General features: G+C 30.5%; 5 protein-coding genes and 1 non-coding gene across 6 annotated transcripts; 3 read left to right on the forward strand and 3 right to left on the reverse strand.

Annotated features, from left to right (window-relative positions):
- Positions 1 to 530: 530 nt before the first annotated feature.
- On the forward strand, positions 531 to 2,330 carry Chro.40272 (chain A, 4ank). Its single annotated transcript, XM_663109.1, has 1 exon — positions 531 to 2,330. One exon carries the CDS (start codon positions 531 to 533, stop codon positions 2,328 to 2,330), a length of 1,800 nt encoding a protein of 599 aa, XP_668201.1.
- Positions 2,331 to 2,403: 73 nt separating this feature from the next.
- Positions 2,404 to 4,332, reverse strand: Chro.40271 (hypothetical protein). Its single annotated transcript, XM_663110.1, has 1 exon — positions 2,404 to 4,332. One exon carries the CDS (start codon positions 4,330 to 4,332, stop codon positions 2,404 to 2,406), a length of 1,929 nt encoding a protein of 642 aa, XP_668202.1.
- Positions 4,333 to 5,416: 1,084 nt separating this feature from the next.
- Chro.40270 (vacuolar sorting protein 35) lies at positions 5,417 to 7,846 on the reverse strand. The annotated part of the gene is made up of 1 exon (XM_663111.1): positions 5,417 to 7,846. One exon carries the CDS (start codon positions 7,844 to 7,846, stop codon positions 5,417 to 5,419), a length of 2,430 nt encoding a protein of 809 aa, XP_668203.1.
- A 458-nt stretch (positions 7,847 to 8,304) lies between these two features.
- On the forward strand, positions 8,305 to 8,387 carry trnY. Its single transcript is given in 2 exon segments — positions 8,305 to 8,340; positions 8,352 to 8,387. It is a non-coding gene; the product is annotated as a tRNA-Tyr (tRNA).
- A 73-nt stretch (positions 8,388 to 8,460) lies between these two features.
- Positions 8,461 to 9,876, reverse strand: Chro.40269 (CG11926 gene product). Its single annotated transcript, XM_663112.1, has 1 exon — positions 8,461 to 9,876. The coding sequence occupies one exon, from the start codon at positions 9,874 to 9,876 to the stop codon at positions 8,461 to 8,463; it is 1,416 nt and encodes a 471-aa protein (XP_668204.1).
- A 142-nt stretch (positions 9,877 to 10,018) lies between these two features.
- On the forward strand, positions 10,019 to 12,739 carry Chro.40268 (hypothetical protein). Its single annotated transcript, XM_663113.1, has 1 exon — positions 10,019 to 12,739. The coding sequence occupies one exon, from the start codon at positions 10,019 to 10,021 to the stop codon at positions 12,737 to 12,739; it is 2,721 nt and encodes a 906-aa protein (XP_668205.1).
- The last annotated feature ends 49 nt before the right edge of the window (positions 12,740 to 12,788 follow it).

The raw sequence follows: 12,788 nt of genomic DNA on the forward strand, positions 1-12,788 counted from the left end.
TCAGCTGTTCATTCGTATTTATTCACTGACATATTCAATATACTCAAAGATTAATAATAATGTCAAATTTTTTGAAGCAATTTTAGAATGTATTTAGCACTTAATAATTCTAACTTTGATAACAATTTATTTGTTTAAATATTTTTTCTTTTACGAAATAATTTAAAGAAAGTATTTACGTTCAAATATGCTTAGATTAAGAATTTCCAAACATTATTATTCAAATAATAAGCTCAAATAAATGAAATTTTTTATCTCAGATTATCGTTAAAATAGATTTTATATTCAATTTTTTTTTTTACTAGTTGAGATGATTTTTTCTACATATGCGTGCAATGAATATTTAAATAATTCCAAATCAACAAATCTAATTAATGATAAATATTTTAATAAACTAGTATCTCATTTAAAAAGAATAAATTTTCGCTTGTCTTTTTTTAATTATGGGAATAAAATGTTCTAAATTATAATTGTCTAAAAAATGTGTGTAGAATTATCACACTTAATAATACCATGCAAATTTCACAAAAATGATTCCGAATTATAAATTCAAAGAAATTGTAACTTATTACAAAGTTAATCTATTAGTTGCTTTATTAATATGTTTTTTACTCTGCGATACTGTTTTGACTTCAAATTCAACACTTCATTTCTTAACTAATCAAGAAAATCTAGGTGGAACAATAAATAATTTCCAAAGTTCTGAATTTATATCTGATGGAGGTTTTCGACAAGAGACTCTTAGTTACGACTGTAAGTCTTTATTCGAATCAATTTATTTGGATAAAAATGCTGGAGAACTAGTAAGATTACTTTATCATTTAGGAGTCCTTGAGAAATACGAAGAACTATCTGAAGCGAATGATTATTTACTGGAGTATATTAAAGAGGAGGGTTTAGATCATCCAAATAGAAAAAACTTTAAATTGAATAAAAAATTAATTATTTTTTTTGAAGGGCGACGTGTAAAAGGAAATAAAATAAACTTAGAGGAATGTAGAGTAAATAAAGATACCGGAATTTCATTATTTAACATTGGAGAATCTTTGTTACACTCTGCAGTTATTTCTGGAAGATTGAATATTGTTACATTACTATTGCTTACTGGAATTGATGCAAATATAAAATTAAAAAAAAATGAAGAAAGTGACTTACCAATTTTAGGTTCAATTGGTGGTTTTATTGGAGATTTAGAAGGAATGACAGCTCTTCATTACGTTTCTCTCATTCAAGACCTAGAATCGATTGAAATATCTAAATTGCTTCTAAAATTTGGTGCAAACCCTAATGAAAAAGATAAATATAGAAGAACTCCTTTACATACTGTTGGTTTGTCCAGAAATCTACATCCAAAAAGAATGGCTTCAATACTTCTAGGCGCAGGTGCAAAAATAAATGCGAAAGACTTTTCAAAATTTACTCCACTCCATGTCGCTGCATCAAGAAACAATATTCCAATAGTCGACCTTTTAATTTCTTTCTACGACAAAAGCTTAAATCAAAGCATAATAGAATATTCAGTTGATTATGATGGGAACACTCCTCTTCATATTGCTGCGATGTACAACTCTGGAGATATAATACCGCTTTTAGTTAGAAATAAAGATGATCTTCTGAAAGGAAATTATCATGGTTTATCTCCTTTGGAACTTTCTGCATTCCCTGTTGGTTATAGAGCGGTTGATCCATCTGAAGTACCTCCTATGTCGTTTTCTGCAATTCAATCTAAAATTGATTCTGAAATCTCACAGGGAGAATATAATGAAAAGTTGAATGAATCATATTACAATACAATTAGAGGTGGTTATTTGCTTATACTTCAAAAAATTCTTTTTGCTACGAGGTCAAATTTACACAGCATTCCTAGTAAAACTTTAGATATCAATAAAGGAATTATTCTTGCTGAAAAAAAAGGAAATTCAAAAATATCAAAATATTTAAAGACGTTTGGATTCACAACTGTTTGCCCGAACCCTCCCAGCGTCGTTAATTCAAGTTACAAATTAAGCGATACAGTAATAGGAAATAATATTCGTGTAGGTGATACTGTGACATATGAATGCTATGATAATTTTGAGTTGGTCGGATTTTCTACACTAACATGTAATTTAAGTGATGAAGATGCATTTTATATTCCTGAAGCTCCTACTTGCGTGATAATTACTAAGTTGGAGGAGGTAGTACATGAACATAAAAGTAGCAGGCTTCATATTTTTATTTTCGTTGGTATTGGAATCATTATACTATTAATTTCGTCAATAATTTTAATAAATTCATGGAATAAAAAACGTAAAAACAGAATTTACGAGTATTTATATAAAGAAATTTGATCTATAAAAAATGTAACCTTTTCATTCTAGAACTAGATTTACTTGATACCTAGTTAAAAACAATTAATAAATTCTAATCTTCGACTAATTCTTCTAATATTTTCCATTTAATTCTCCCGTGACAATCTAATGGAGAATCGGGAAAACCACTAAATGGGCCACTTTTGATGCAGTTGCTAAAGTAATTTATCTCATCAGTTATTCTAATATAACTATTGCTAAAAAATAATGATTTAGTATATGAATCAATCAATAGTTCGTTAATTGTATGTTGCATGCAACCTGCGAGCATCCATGCAAAAACTCTTGCCTCATCAACATTTCGAATACGATTTAATTGGTCAAGAATGATCTCTTTATGAGGATTAAGGTTTATAGGAATCGAATTTTCATACGCTTGCCCAAAGAATTTCAATCTGACAAATTTACATTGAATATTTATCCAATTGATATCTTTTGTAGTATTATTACAATTTCTAATATTATAATTCCAAAGCAACAAGTAACAAGGTTTAAGAATCGTTAGATTTGAATCAATAGCCCTGCTTTCTTTCATTAAGCATTTTATCCTTGGAATTAAAAGTGTTATTTTCTCTTCCAAATTATTTAGTTGCAAATCTTTATTCGAGTAATCGCGTAAATTATCACTTTTTAAAAAAATATCGCAATCACTGATTACATTAGGGTGAACTTTTTCATTTATGTTAATAATCTTGGTGCCATTTGTAGATGAACTTGAGTGTATTTTTAGATCCCCTGGTTTTATATTGCACTCAAAATTTGTATTATTCCTTTCATGAAGAACGCTAGAGTATTTTTTATCAGATTCTATGCAAACAAATCCACAAAAAATAGAATTTTGAATAGTATAATCAATTCTTTTTGAAAAACTATTCTGAAAACAGGATTTTTTATTCAATATTAAATCTTGTTCACTATCTGTCCCTAGTTTTGGTTTATAATCATCAAAATAATATATTGATTCTTTGCACCTTTCCTCTAATAAAAAAAAATTTTCTCTTTTACAATATTCGAATTCTTCTTTATTTAAATTTGAAACAAAAAGATATGTTGATTCTACAGTTAACATGCTTTTAATTGAAAAACAAGTATTGAATAAGTTAGTTGGCATTCCATTTAAAAACCATGCGCTTTTTTTCAACTGTCCTTTTTCAAAATAACTGGGAGGAAGCAGCCATGCAGTAATTGGATGAAATCCAGGTAATAAACATTTGTTACATGAAGGGGCTATATTATGTATTGGTGGCAATGGATATGATGGATAACCAAACGAAGATATTAAAAATTGCGTATCCATAGGTATTGGAAAATTTAATGGTTGGCTTGTAATCTGAGGATAATAAATCAAGTACCGTGGGAAAAACTTTACAATATTCGATTCTTTATGAATATAGTCAACTAAACAAAAATTTGTTTTTCTCAACAAATTAGACATCAAGAATACGAATTCATTATAAATGGGAAATATTGAACTCTGACTAAAAAGTTGAGACACCTCTTTGTTTAGTTGCAGTGTATTAAATTGATTTTTTGAATTATACAAAGTATGATTAATTAATTGGGTTTCATTTAATAAAGGATACTTTGAATAACAGTTTATTGAATCTGAAACTTCTGTAGTGTTTTTGTAATCTGAGAAAAGTAATTTTCCTGTTTCGAGGCTATTTTCTTTGAATTTCATAAAGCACTGATTTAATTTACAGTGATCTTTGCATTCATTGAATGTTTTATAATTATTTTTAGTATTTGAGTGGGTTACATCAATAATTCCGTGATTGATCGTTTGATAGTCTTTTTCTAGATTCTCTTGGAAATTTATTTGAAAATCTTCGCAACGTGTTATTCCATAATCAATTATATGGCTAATTTCAGTTTTTCTTATTTTTTCATGTTTGAAGATATTGTTATTTGAACTATTTTTTGATATATTATAAATAGTTCTTTTCTTTCCATTATTACTTATTAGATAAAGCTTTTCCATTAATATCTTTCTTTTTTTTTGTTATTCTATGCTAACAATAACTTATTTCTGCGATTCGTTTTGAAATAAGATATCGTCTCGAAATTATTATAGATAACACAAATTTTTTTATTATGTTGTAATACAACAATCAGTTCATTTCTACACTTTTGCAAATGATTGTCGCTACATCTTTAACATGAGAAAATATTGAGATTATACAAACAGCGCGTAAGAGAGATGTTTAAAGATCCTATTTCATCCTCGTAGACGAGCAGAGTAAGGTAAAAAACAGTAAGAAAAAAGTTATGATACGATATAAACGTAGAAGTAGATAATAAATGTTTAGTCGCACTTAAGTATCAATAAACCTCAACTACAGAAGTCAGGTAATAGAAATAAGCAGACGATTAAAATCAACCGTTTTACAACAAAAATTCAACAGTATTTAGAAATATAGAAATTAATCCTGTACTTTTTCAGTTTGTAAACCTGCAAATGTAGCAACAGGGATATATTGCACAAGAGTGTAGAGAGAATCTTTAGAATCTTCTGACTCGCTGCGCTTTCTAGAAATTCTTACGCGTACACGTGTAGGCAGATTTCTAACACCCTTACTGAAAATGAATTTGTTGAGTTTCGCGTCAATTCTAACATCTTCAGTCTTCATGACCTTTCCTGCAAATTCACGGATGCCTTTAATGGCTCTTGGTGCCCTCTTTTTGAACGAGATCTTGTGAACCATCTTGCTCAGATTGATGGTATAATCCCTTGTACATGGTGCCATTGAACCTTTATTTCCTATATTTCATGTTAAAACAATGATTCAGAATGATTACTAATCAACAAACGGCTGGCATTATATTTGAGTAAACCTACCTTGTGCCATATTAATTAACTTTGCAAACAAGCAGTACTATGAGAATGAATAGTAATATTTATATAATACTTGAGAAACTCAGAGAAAGTTCAGAATTGCCGTTCAATTTATTCTATTTCTCGACGATTGATTTAGAACTAGATTTAGCAGGAGCAAGACGAGACAATACAGGAAAAAAAATGAATGGCGGCAAAAGATTAATTAAATATATCAAAAGAAAGTAAATTAATCCATACTAGTTAACTTAACGCCTTTATACAAATCATGATTATTTTTTGTATGGGTCATTAAGTTATTAAGTAGAATCTTGGGACCTTGTTGTATCTCGCTGCCTGAAAACTGAATTTGTTCATGGCAAAGAGCCACCAGTTTTGAGATAAAATCTGTTGTAATGTTTTGATTCCCTTGTTCTAGATAGTACATATACTTTTCTAGGATGTCTATAAATAGTACTGAATTACTTGGAGCTACTTGTACTGCGGAATCAGCTATTTTCAGGCACTTTTGCAAACATTCTAAAACTCTAGTTGCATCCCTATTTTCTTCGTTGTTCCAAAATAAGTGGGAGCACATTAATATTGCTCTGCACTGGTCCGGCTTGCGTAGCAACTTTGCGGAGTATTGTGCCAATTTTGCGGCTAGTAGCTCGTAGTTATCCTTACTTAAGCACTGGATTCGCCCTACGAGCGTTCCAATAATTGACATTAGTCCCTGAAATTGCCTTTTTGACTCTGCAAGCTCCTCTTCAAAACAAACAAGACTTTGGGTAAGGAATTCGTAGCAAATTGCTTCGTATCCATCCGAGTCGTTCGTTTTATCTGCCATTATTGATCCCTGTAGAAATAAGTCAAGAGCTAGTTCTGGCGCACAAGTTACAAGGATTATTGCGATCTTATGAATAAACTGAAATATCTTTTTTACAGATAATTTTGAAGGTTCATTATCTGTTTTTTCCTTTGATAAAGTTGTTTCAATAAGATTTATGGCACAATACCCCAGAGTTGGGAATGTATATTTAAATCTTGAACTATCTACACGACTAAATAAGTCGAAAAGAATTCCGTACATGCTGAAAATTTGGTTCACATCCTCGTGTTTGATCTGATGGACTAACTTTGAAACTTTCATTTGTTGATAAATAAATTCATTATTTTCAGTTGTTGATAGATCAACTTCCTCACCTGTATGGGTACCTTTTTCATCTAGCATAGGGAGAATAAAAGAACAAAATCTTTGCAATGCATCTGCATCATCGAACGGAGTGTTGTTTTCCACAATTGTGTTGATCAAAGAAAGCGCAACCTTTTTTCCTGCTTGTTTATTTAGAAAATAAAGGAGGTTTGGAAAATGGTTCATCTCCACCATAATGGATAGGGGCATTGACTGGAATGGGAGCGAAAGTATCTCAACGATTGTATCAATACATCGGCTATCCAGAAGCGATCCACATGTTCCGTCAACTCTCACTCCAAGTGCATTTGTAAGTAGTGTTACTGTTGATCCAAGAATTAAGTCTACATAATTCGTATTGTCTGGATATAACGTTAGAGTGAATGCAAGGAATGCAGCGTGCAATTCCAGCAAACTAGACAAATCTCTTTCCAAATTATTGGAAATCTGCTTTTGAATATTTGGGGTTGGTCTTTCGTGTAATTCGGAAAGGTTTTTTCTGAATAATTCAAAAATATCAATATCATTTATTAAACTCTTGTCATTACTTTGGCTTAAATAGTTTGAGAGCCTATTCATGAGATTAGTTAAAATTGGCTTTAAATCAACCCCAGGTAATGTTTTCATACATGCCGATAACAAAAGTTCTAAGGTTTTGAGATGATTTTCATCTGAAAACACTTGAATAATACAGTCTAGCAAGTATTGTTGTGCTAGAACATCTTCACATGATAAAACTACATTAAGCAGTTTTGGTAGTATTTCCTGAATGTAGAGTTGCTGAGTCAATCCTTCCAAATGCGAGATGCGAACAAGATTTGCACCCACAAGTATTCTAAGATCGTGCCTCTCACGTTCTCTTCTTAATTTATCTTTTGGAGTTCCATGATTTTGTAAACGTATCCACAATCTATTTGATTCACAAAAATTTGAATATAAAAAGTCCCATGTATCCATTACTGTCCCTCCGCCATTTTCTTCATAAATGCTTCCTGTATCAGGTAATACGTCTTTGCAAGTTTGAATTAAAAAGTACCTTAAAAATAATCCTCTCATTGGATGCTGAACTCCTTTGCATAGTTCAGACATATCCTTCAGAATATCTTTTGCTGGAGCTTCAAGCGATCTGATATAGCACGCACCTGCAGTTATTAGCAGAAAGAGGCGTGGAACAATGTTGCCCGCATGCTGTACCGAATCATAAAGATCACTCATTTTTCTTCCATGACGAGATTTGTCATCAAAAAAGTGAGATAAGTCGCGCATTTCTTGAAAAATTTGCATATATAGCTCGTAGTAATGCTTAGGAGAGAGTGAGGATGTACGCAATTCGCATAACATATTCGACGCATGCCTAAGGGCATCTCTAAGTCCGTCTTGATCGATTGCGCGTTTCATATAATATGCTTGCTCTTTAACAACACTACTAGCCTCAGCCAGAAGAGTATTCTGGCCATAGTTTTCAACCTTATACATTCTATCCATATTATTATTCGGTACAAGTTGGAAAAAACTGTATTATTTCTCAACTTGCCCTATTAAATTCGGCAAATTTGAACAAATTCAATATTCTATTGATATATTTTCCTAGTGGAATTTCGAGAAAGTTGTTGCCGCTCTTGAGGGGAAAGCTGCATGTAACAAAAAAAACATTTCAATGAAGAATTTTAAGATAATTAGTTATCAATTAGTGTTTAACAATAGATGCGGCCTTAAATTTTTAAACTAAATTAATTAATAATTTTTGAAAAATTTAACGATAAAAATTAGCTGCTAATTCTTGAATTTGCTTAAAATTTTGACGGTATTTTAAATGTTGTTATTGCTTTGAAAATTTTGATAAAATTGTTTAATTATTAATGAACGAATTATATTTTATGTATAATATAATTATGTAATAAATATATTATAATAATTTGAATTTATGCCTGTTTAAAACGGGGCCGGGCGTAGCTCAGGGGTAGAGCGATTGACTGTAGACTTGGCAGACATCAATTGGTCCCGTGTTCGATTCACGGTGCCCGGACTTTTTCCTTTTTTAGCTTCAAAAGGTTAGCCAGCGCGGTCCCGCGCCCAGACGTAACAGAGCTACGAAAGAATCAAATGAAAAAGTGTTTAGCGTTTTTCCTAAGGTTGTTAATTATCGAGTTCAAGTTTATTTCATCTAACTTTGAATTAGAGGGGAGCGTTGACAGTATATGAAACTCTTGAGTAGTAACTATCAAGTATTTGAATTTTTTTGTGCTTAATATAATTGTAATTGATGAGCCATTTTGCATTCTTGTTTGAGTATGCGCAGTTTCTATTAGATTGTAATACATTTGGAAGATCTTTTTTAAATCATGGATTTCAGGATGCGCCTCACTGATGATGTAGCTATTCTTCGCAATAGATACATAAACAAGGTGAAATATCTCTGTTTTTATGCAGCAGTTTTCATTCATTAGCTTACTCAAATTAAATGCATTAATTTTACTTGACTCTAAAATCTTATAATACCCAGTTTCGAGAAGTGTTTTTCGGCAATTCTTTGAATGTGTAGAGCATTTTTCAAACACTTTTGTATCTCCGCTTGAAGATAATAAAACAAAACAGGTATTAGATGTTGAGTTTGAGAATTCGTCAACTAAAGGCCAACATTGAATGTAACAATATACATATGAAACCGTACTTATAGTTGGAAGACATATAGGAATCCAAAATTCATTACTTAAAGTTTTTTTATTTAGAAAGATCGATGTAATATTTTTTAATAACGAGAAATCTGTAGATGGTAGATTTTTAATATACTTTGATCCAAACCAAGAGACCAATTTTTTGGACTCGAACAATATTCCACCCAGTATCTCTTCCATTTTTATTCCGCTGATAATTTTATTTATTTCCTTTCTATATCTGTATTCCAAGGGTTGCGACTCTATATATAAAATTTTAGGTATTATGGGGGAAGAGTATTCAATTTTATTTGATTGCCCCTGCAATTTAATCATCTTTGAACTTTTATTGAAGTTATAGAAACAATATACAGAATCAAGGTTTATTTGCGCACTATTTGCGCATTGATCAATAATATTAATATCGCTATTACTAAGCATCTGCTGTATATCAAAATTTGGTCTGGAGTCAAGAATTTTGTGAATTGATCCAGTAAGCATCATAACAACCTGATAATAAACATGTTCTAGAAGTCCTTTTAAAAAACGAACTGTGTCGCTTGGAAATGGCGAAATGCAACATAAGATAATATTTTTTCTCTCCAATACTACAATAACGTGCGATTCTGAGCTCATCCATTTAAGATAATCTAATATTTGCGTATGCTCATCGCCTTCATTAATGTAAACCTTTTTTGACATCACAAATGATATTTTGCTGAACATTGCTGTCAATGCGCTTGAAAATAAGCTAAATACCTCTTTGTCAGTAATTCCATATGAGTAAATAGGTTTTCCTGCAGAAGTAAAAATTAATAATTTACGAAATTTTTCATTATTATCTGTTGGCATCGTGAACATGAATTCGAATAATTTCTTTGTTATGATTTGATGTTTAGCAAAGGATTGTTTATAATTATTTATGATGGCGCTTGTATTCGTGCAAAAAATTGTTTTAAAATTGTAAGACTAAATCCAAAATTAATGAGGAAAGAATAACATAATGATAGATTTAAAATGTAGAAAGCATATAGATTTAAAAGCTATTTTGGATTTCTATAAATTGGAGCTGGAGTCTGACAATAAAACTTATATCAATGAGGCATTAAGAAGATATAGCCTTGTGAGCAAAGTTGTGGGGAAGGACTATTCTGAGTTATATTTATTACCACTTGTATTAAAAGTATTAGAAATTGGAAGCTATGAGGTTAATCATATTGTTTCAGAAGAATTAATCAATATTATTGACCCAAATACTCAGTATTCTGAAGAAAGTAAAAGAATAATAAAGGATATTTGTAATTATCTTTTATTTAACGAAGAGATGAGTATTCGGATGGAAAGTATTAAATCTCTTGAAATCGTTTTTTCAAGATTCCAAGGCAAAAGTTCTATACTATCTTTTATTGAGGAAATTCTACTTCCAATAATCAAGACTAAATTTGATTACTTCGGCGATCATTATACTTCTTCAAATTCATCATTAACAGATAAGCTTTCTCTTTGTAATATAATACCATCACTCATGTTTCCATATTGTAACAAGTTTGAAAAAAACAATCTGCTATTACTTTATCTCTCTTTATGCGATGATGAAGTTCCTTCACTTAGAATTGGTGCATCACAGAAATTAGTACAAATTTTAAAAAATATTTTTCCTTTAAAGTGCGGAATGAGTAAATTTGAATACCAACAATTAAAGCTTTCTGATCAAAATATTATTACAGAAAAGCTTCTAAACCTGGTATTAGCATTGTATAAGGATCAAACTTGCGATATACTGAAGCCAGCATCCATTGGAATCGCAATTCAATTATACACAAATCCAATTTTTTATATTGAATTTATTAGTTGCGATGACAGGAACAGCCTACTACATTTCATTTGTAGTGTTTTTGAAGGTAGAGCATATTTGCAAAGACAGGCAGTAATAGAAGAACTAATTCCACTTTGCCTATCTTTAAAAGGGTTTTATGAGTTGAGTCAAGAAGGCAATGAAGGAATAAAGTTTAGTGGATATATTTCAAATGATAATTGTAATATTCTTTCTAATATTAAGACTATTAATTATTCTGTGGACATTATTCAATTCGTATTCGAAAACTTATCAAAAGAAGTTGATATTGAAATTAGATTATTGATATTTAAATTTATCGAAAAGTTATTAAAGATGGGAATTGATGTATTTGAATCAAATAAAGGTCTAATATCAGACCAAACAATAGAGTATCAAAGGAAATCTGCAATAGACGAAGTTGTAATTTCAATAATTTTCTATATAAATAAAAATATTTCCGAGCTGCTGGCAATTGGAAGTATTCAATTTAAATGCATCTTTTGTAAAATATTGGTCCAAATGATTATATATTCCCAACAATTATTTGAATATGAATCATCGAATCAAAAAGTAAGGAGTTTAAATAATAATATGGAACATTTAAAGATTAAGGATATTTTTATCAAAGTTTTTGTTTCGCACTTTAATGACCCAAACATTAATGTGGTTAGTACCGCTATAGAGAACCTACATAAAATAATAAACTTAGTAAGTGAAGAACAACTCAGCGACTTTATATTACCGAAGATTAAGTCTGTATTGTTTGTTGACGTTGATTTAGTCGCATATAATAACAAACGTGTTGAGAAGTCCACTGCATTACATAAATGGAGAATAATCAGGTGTATCATTAGACAGATTCCTCTTTGGATTAGATACAATCAGCTTTGCGTTAGAGTTTGCCCATTTTATAACTCTATTATTGTACGTTCAATTTTAGACACAGCATTTTCAGTAAGTATTTCTGCATTGCAAACAATAATGAAGATTATTTCTAAGTTCAATGATCTCAACGAATGCGCAACTTGGATAAATGAATTTATTATTCCATCCATTCTACTACCATATATTGAGAATAGAACTCATTCGATAAAATACACATTCGATGTGATAAATTATATTAATTACAATAATATCGATGACTTCAGTTCTAACAAAAACATTGAAATATATGAATACAAGTTTGAAAGCTGCGATTATATGAACAGAATTTTGATTATTAATCTAATTTTTGCTATTTACCGTTCCTTATTTTATAAATGGGCATATGTCAACTTTCAGGAATTTAAAGACTACTTGAATTCGATTACTTTAAATATGCCCAATTATTTTAAAACTAATGGATCAAGCATAGAAGGACAAAACAACCTTCCTATTGGAGTGCTATCAAATATTTTAGATGGAGAAGAGTTATTTGTCAAATTCTCAAGACTGGTTGTACCGGTAATCAAAAACTCCATAGATGACTCAATAAAAAATGTTTCAATCGCAACATCGCAGTTATTAGTTCAAGTTATCAAAATATTTTCGTTGGATTTGTATTTCATTTGGGACAAAGAAAAGTTCGCTTGTTCTAGCTTCGGGGAAAGAGACGAATTTAGCGCAAACGACGCTGATGAGTTTCTGAAAGAACATTTACTAAATCAATTTGAATTTGACTCTGCATGGCATCTTAGAAGGATAATGTCAAATAATAAAATAGATCAGAAGGATGTTTATCTTTTTCCTAATTGTATATATCAAGAATTCATCTCTGTGTTTGAGAAGATCGATGAACTAGAAGTTATTGAGAGCGATATAGAATTAGTTTCTCCAATTAATTCAATAAAAAAGTGGTACAGCACTTATAAAAATAATCCATCAAACCCAGGGAAATGCCTTGTTTAAGCTACATATTGGCGGCCCTCGTTGAGACGATCATCAGACTTTTTTTTTT

Source organism: Cryptosporidium hominis (assembly GCF_000006425.1).
Source record: "Cryptosporidium hominis TU502 chromosome 4 CHRO014110, whole genome shotgun sequence".
Classification (NCBI taxonomy): domain Eukaryota; phylum Apicomplexa; class Conoidasida; order Eucoccidiorida; family Cryptosporidiidae; genus Cryptosporidium; species Cryptosporidium hominis.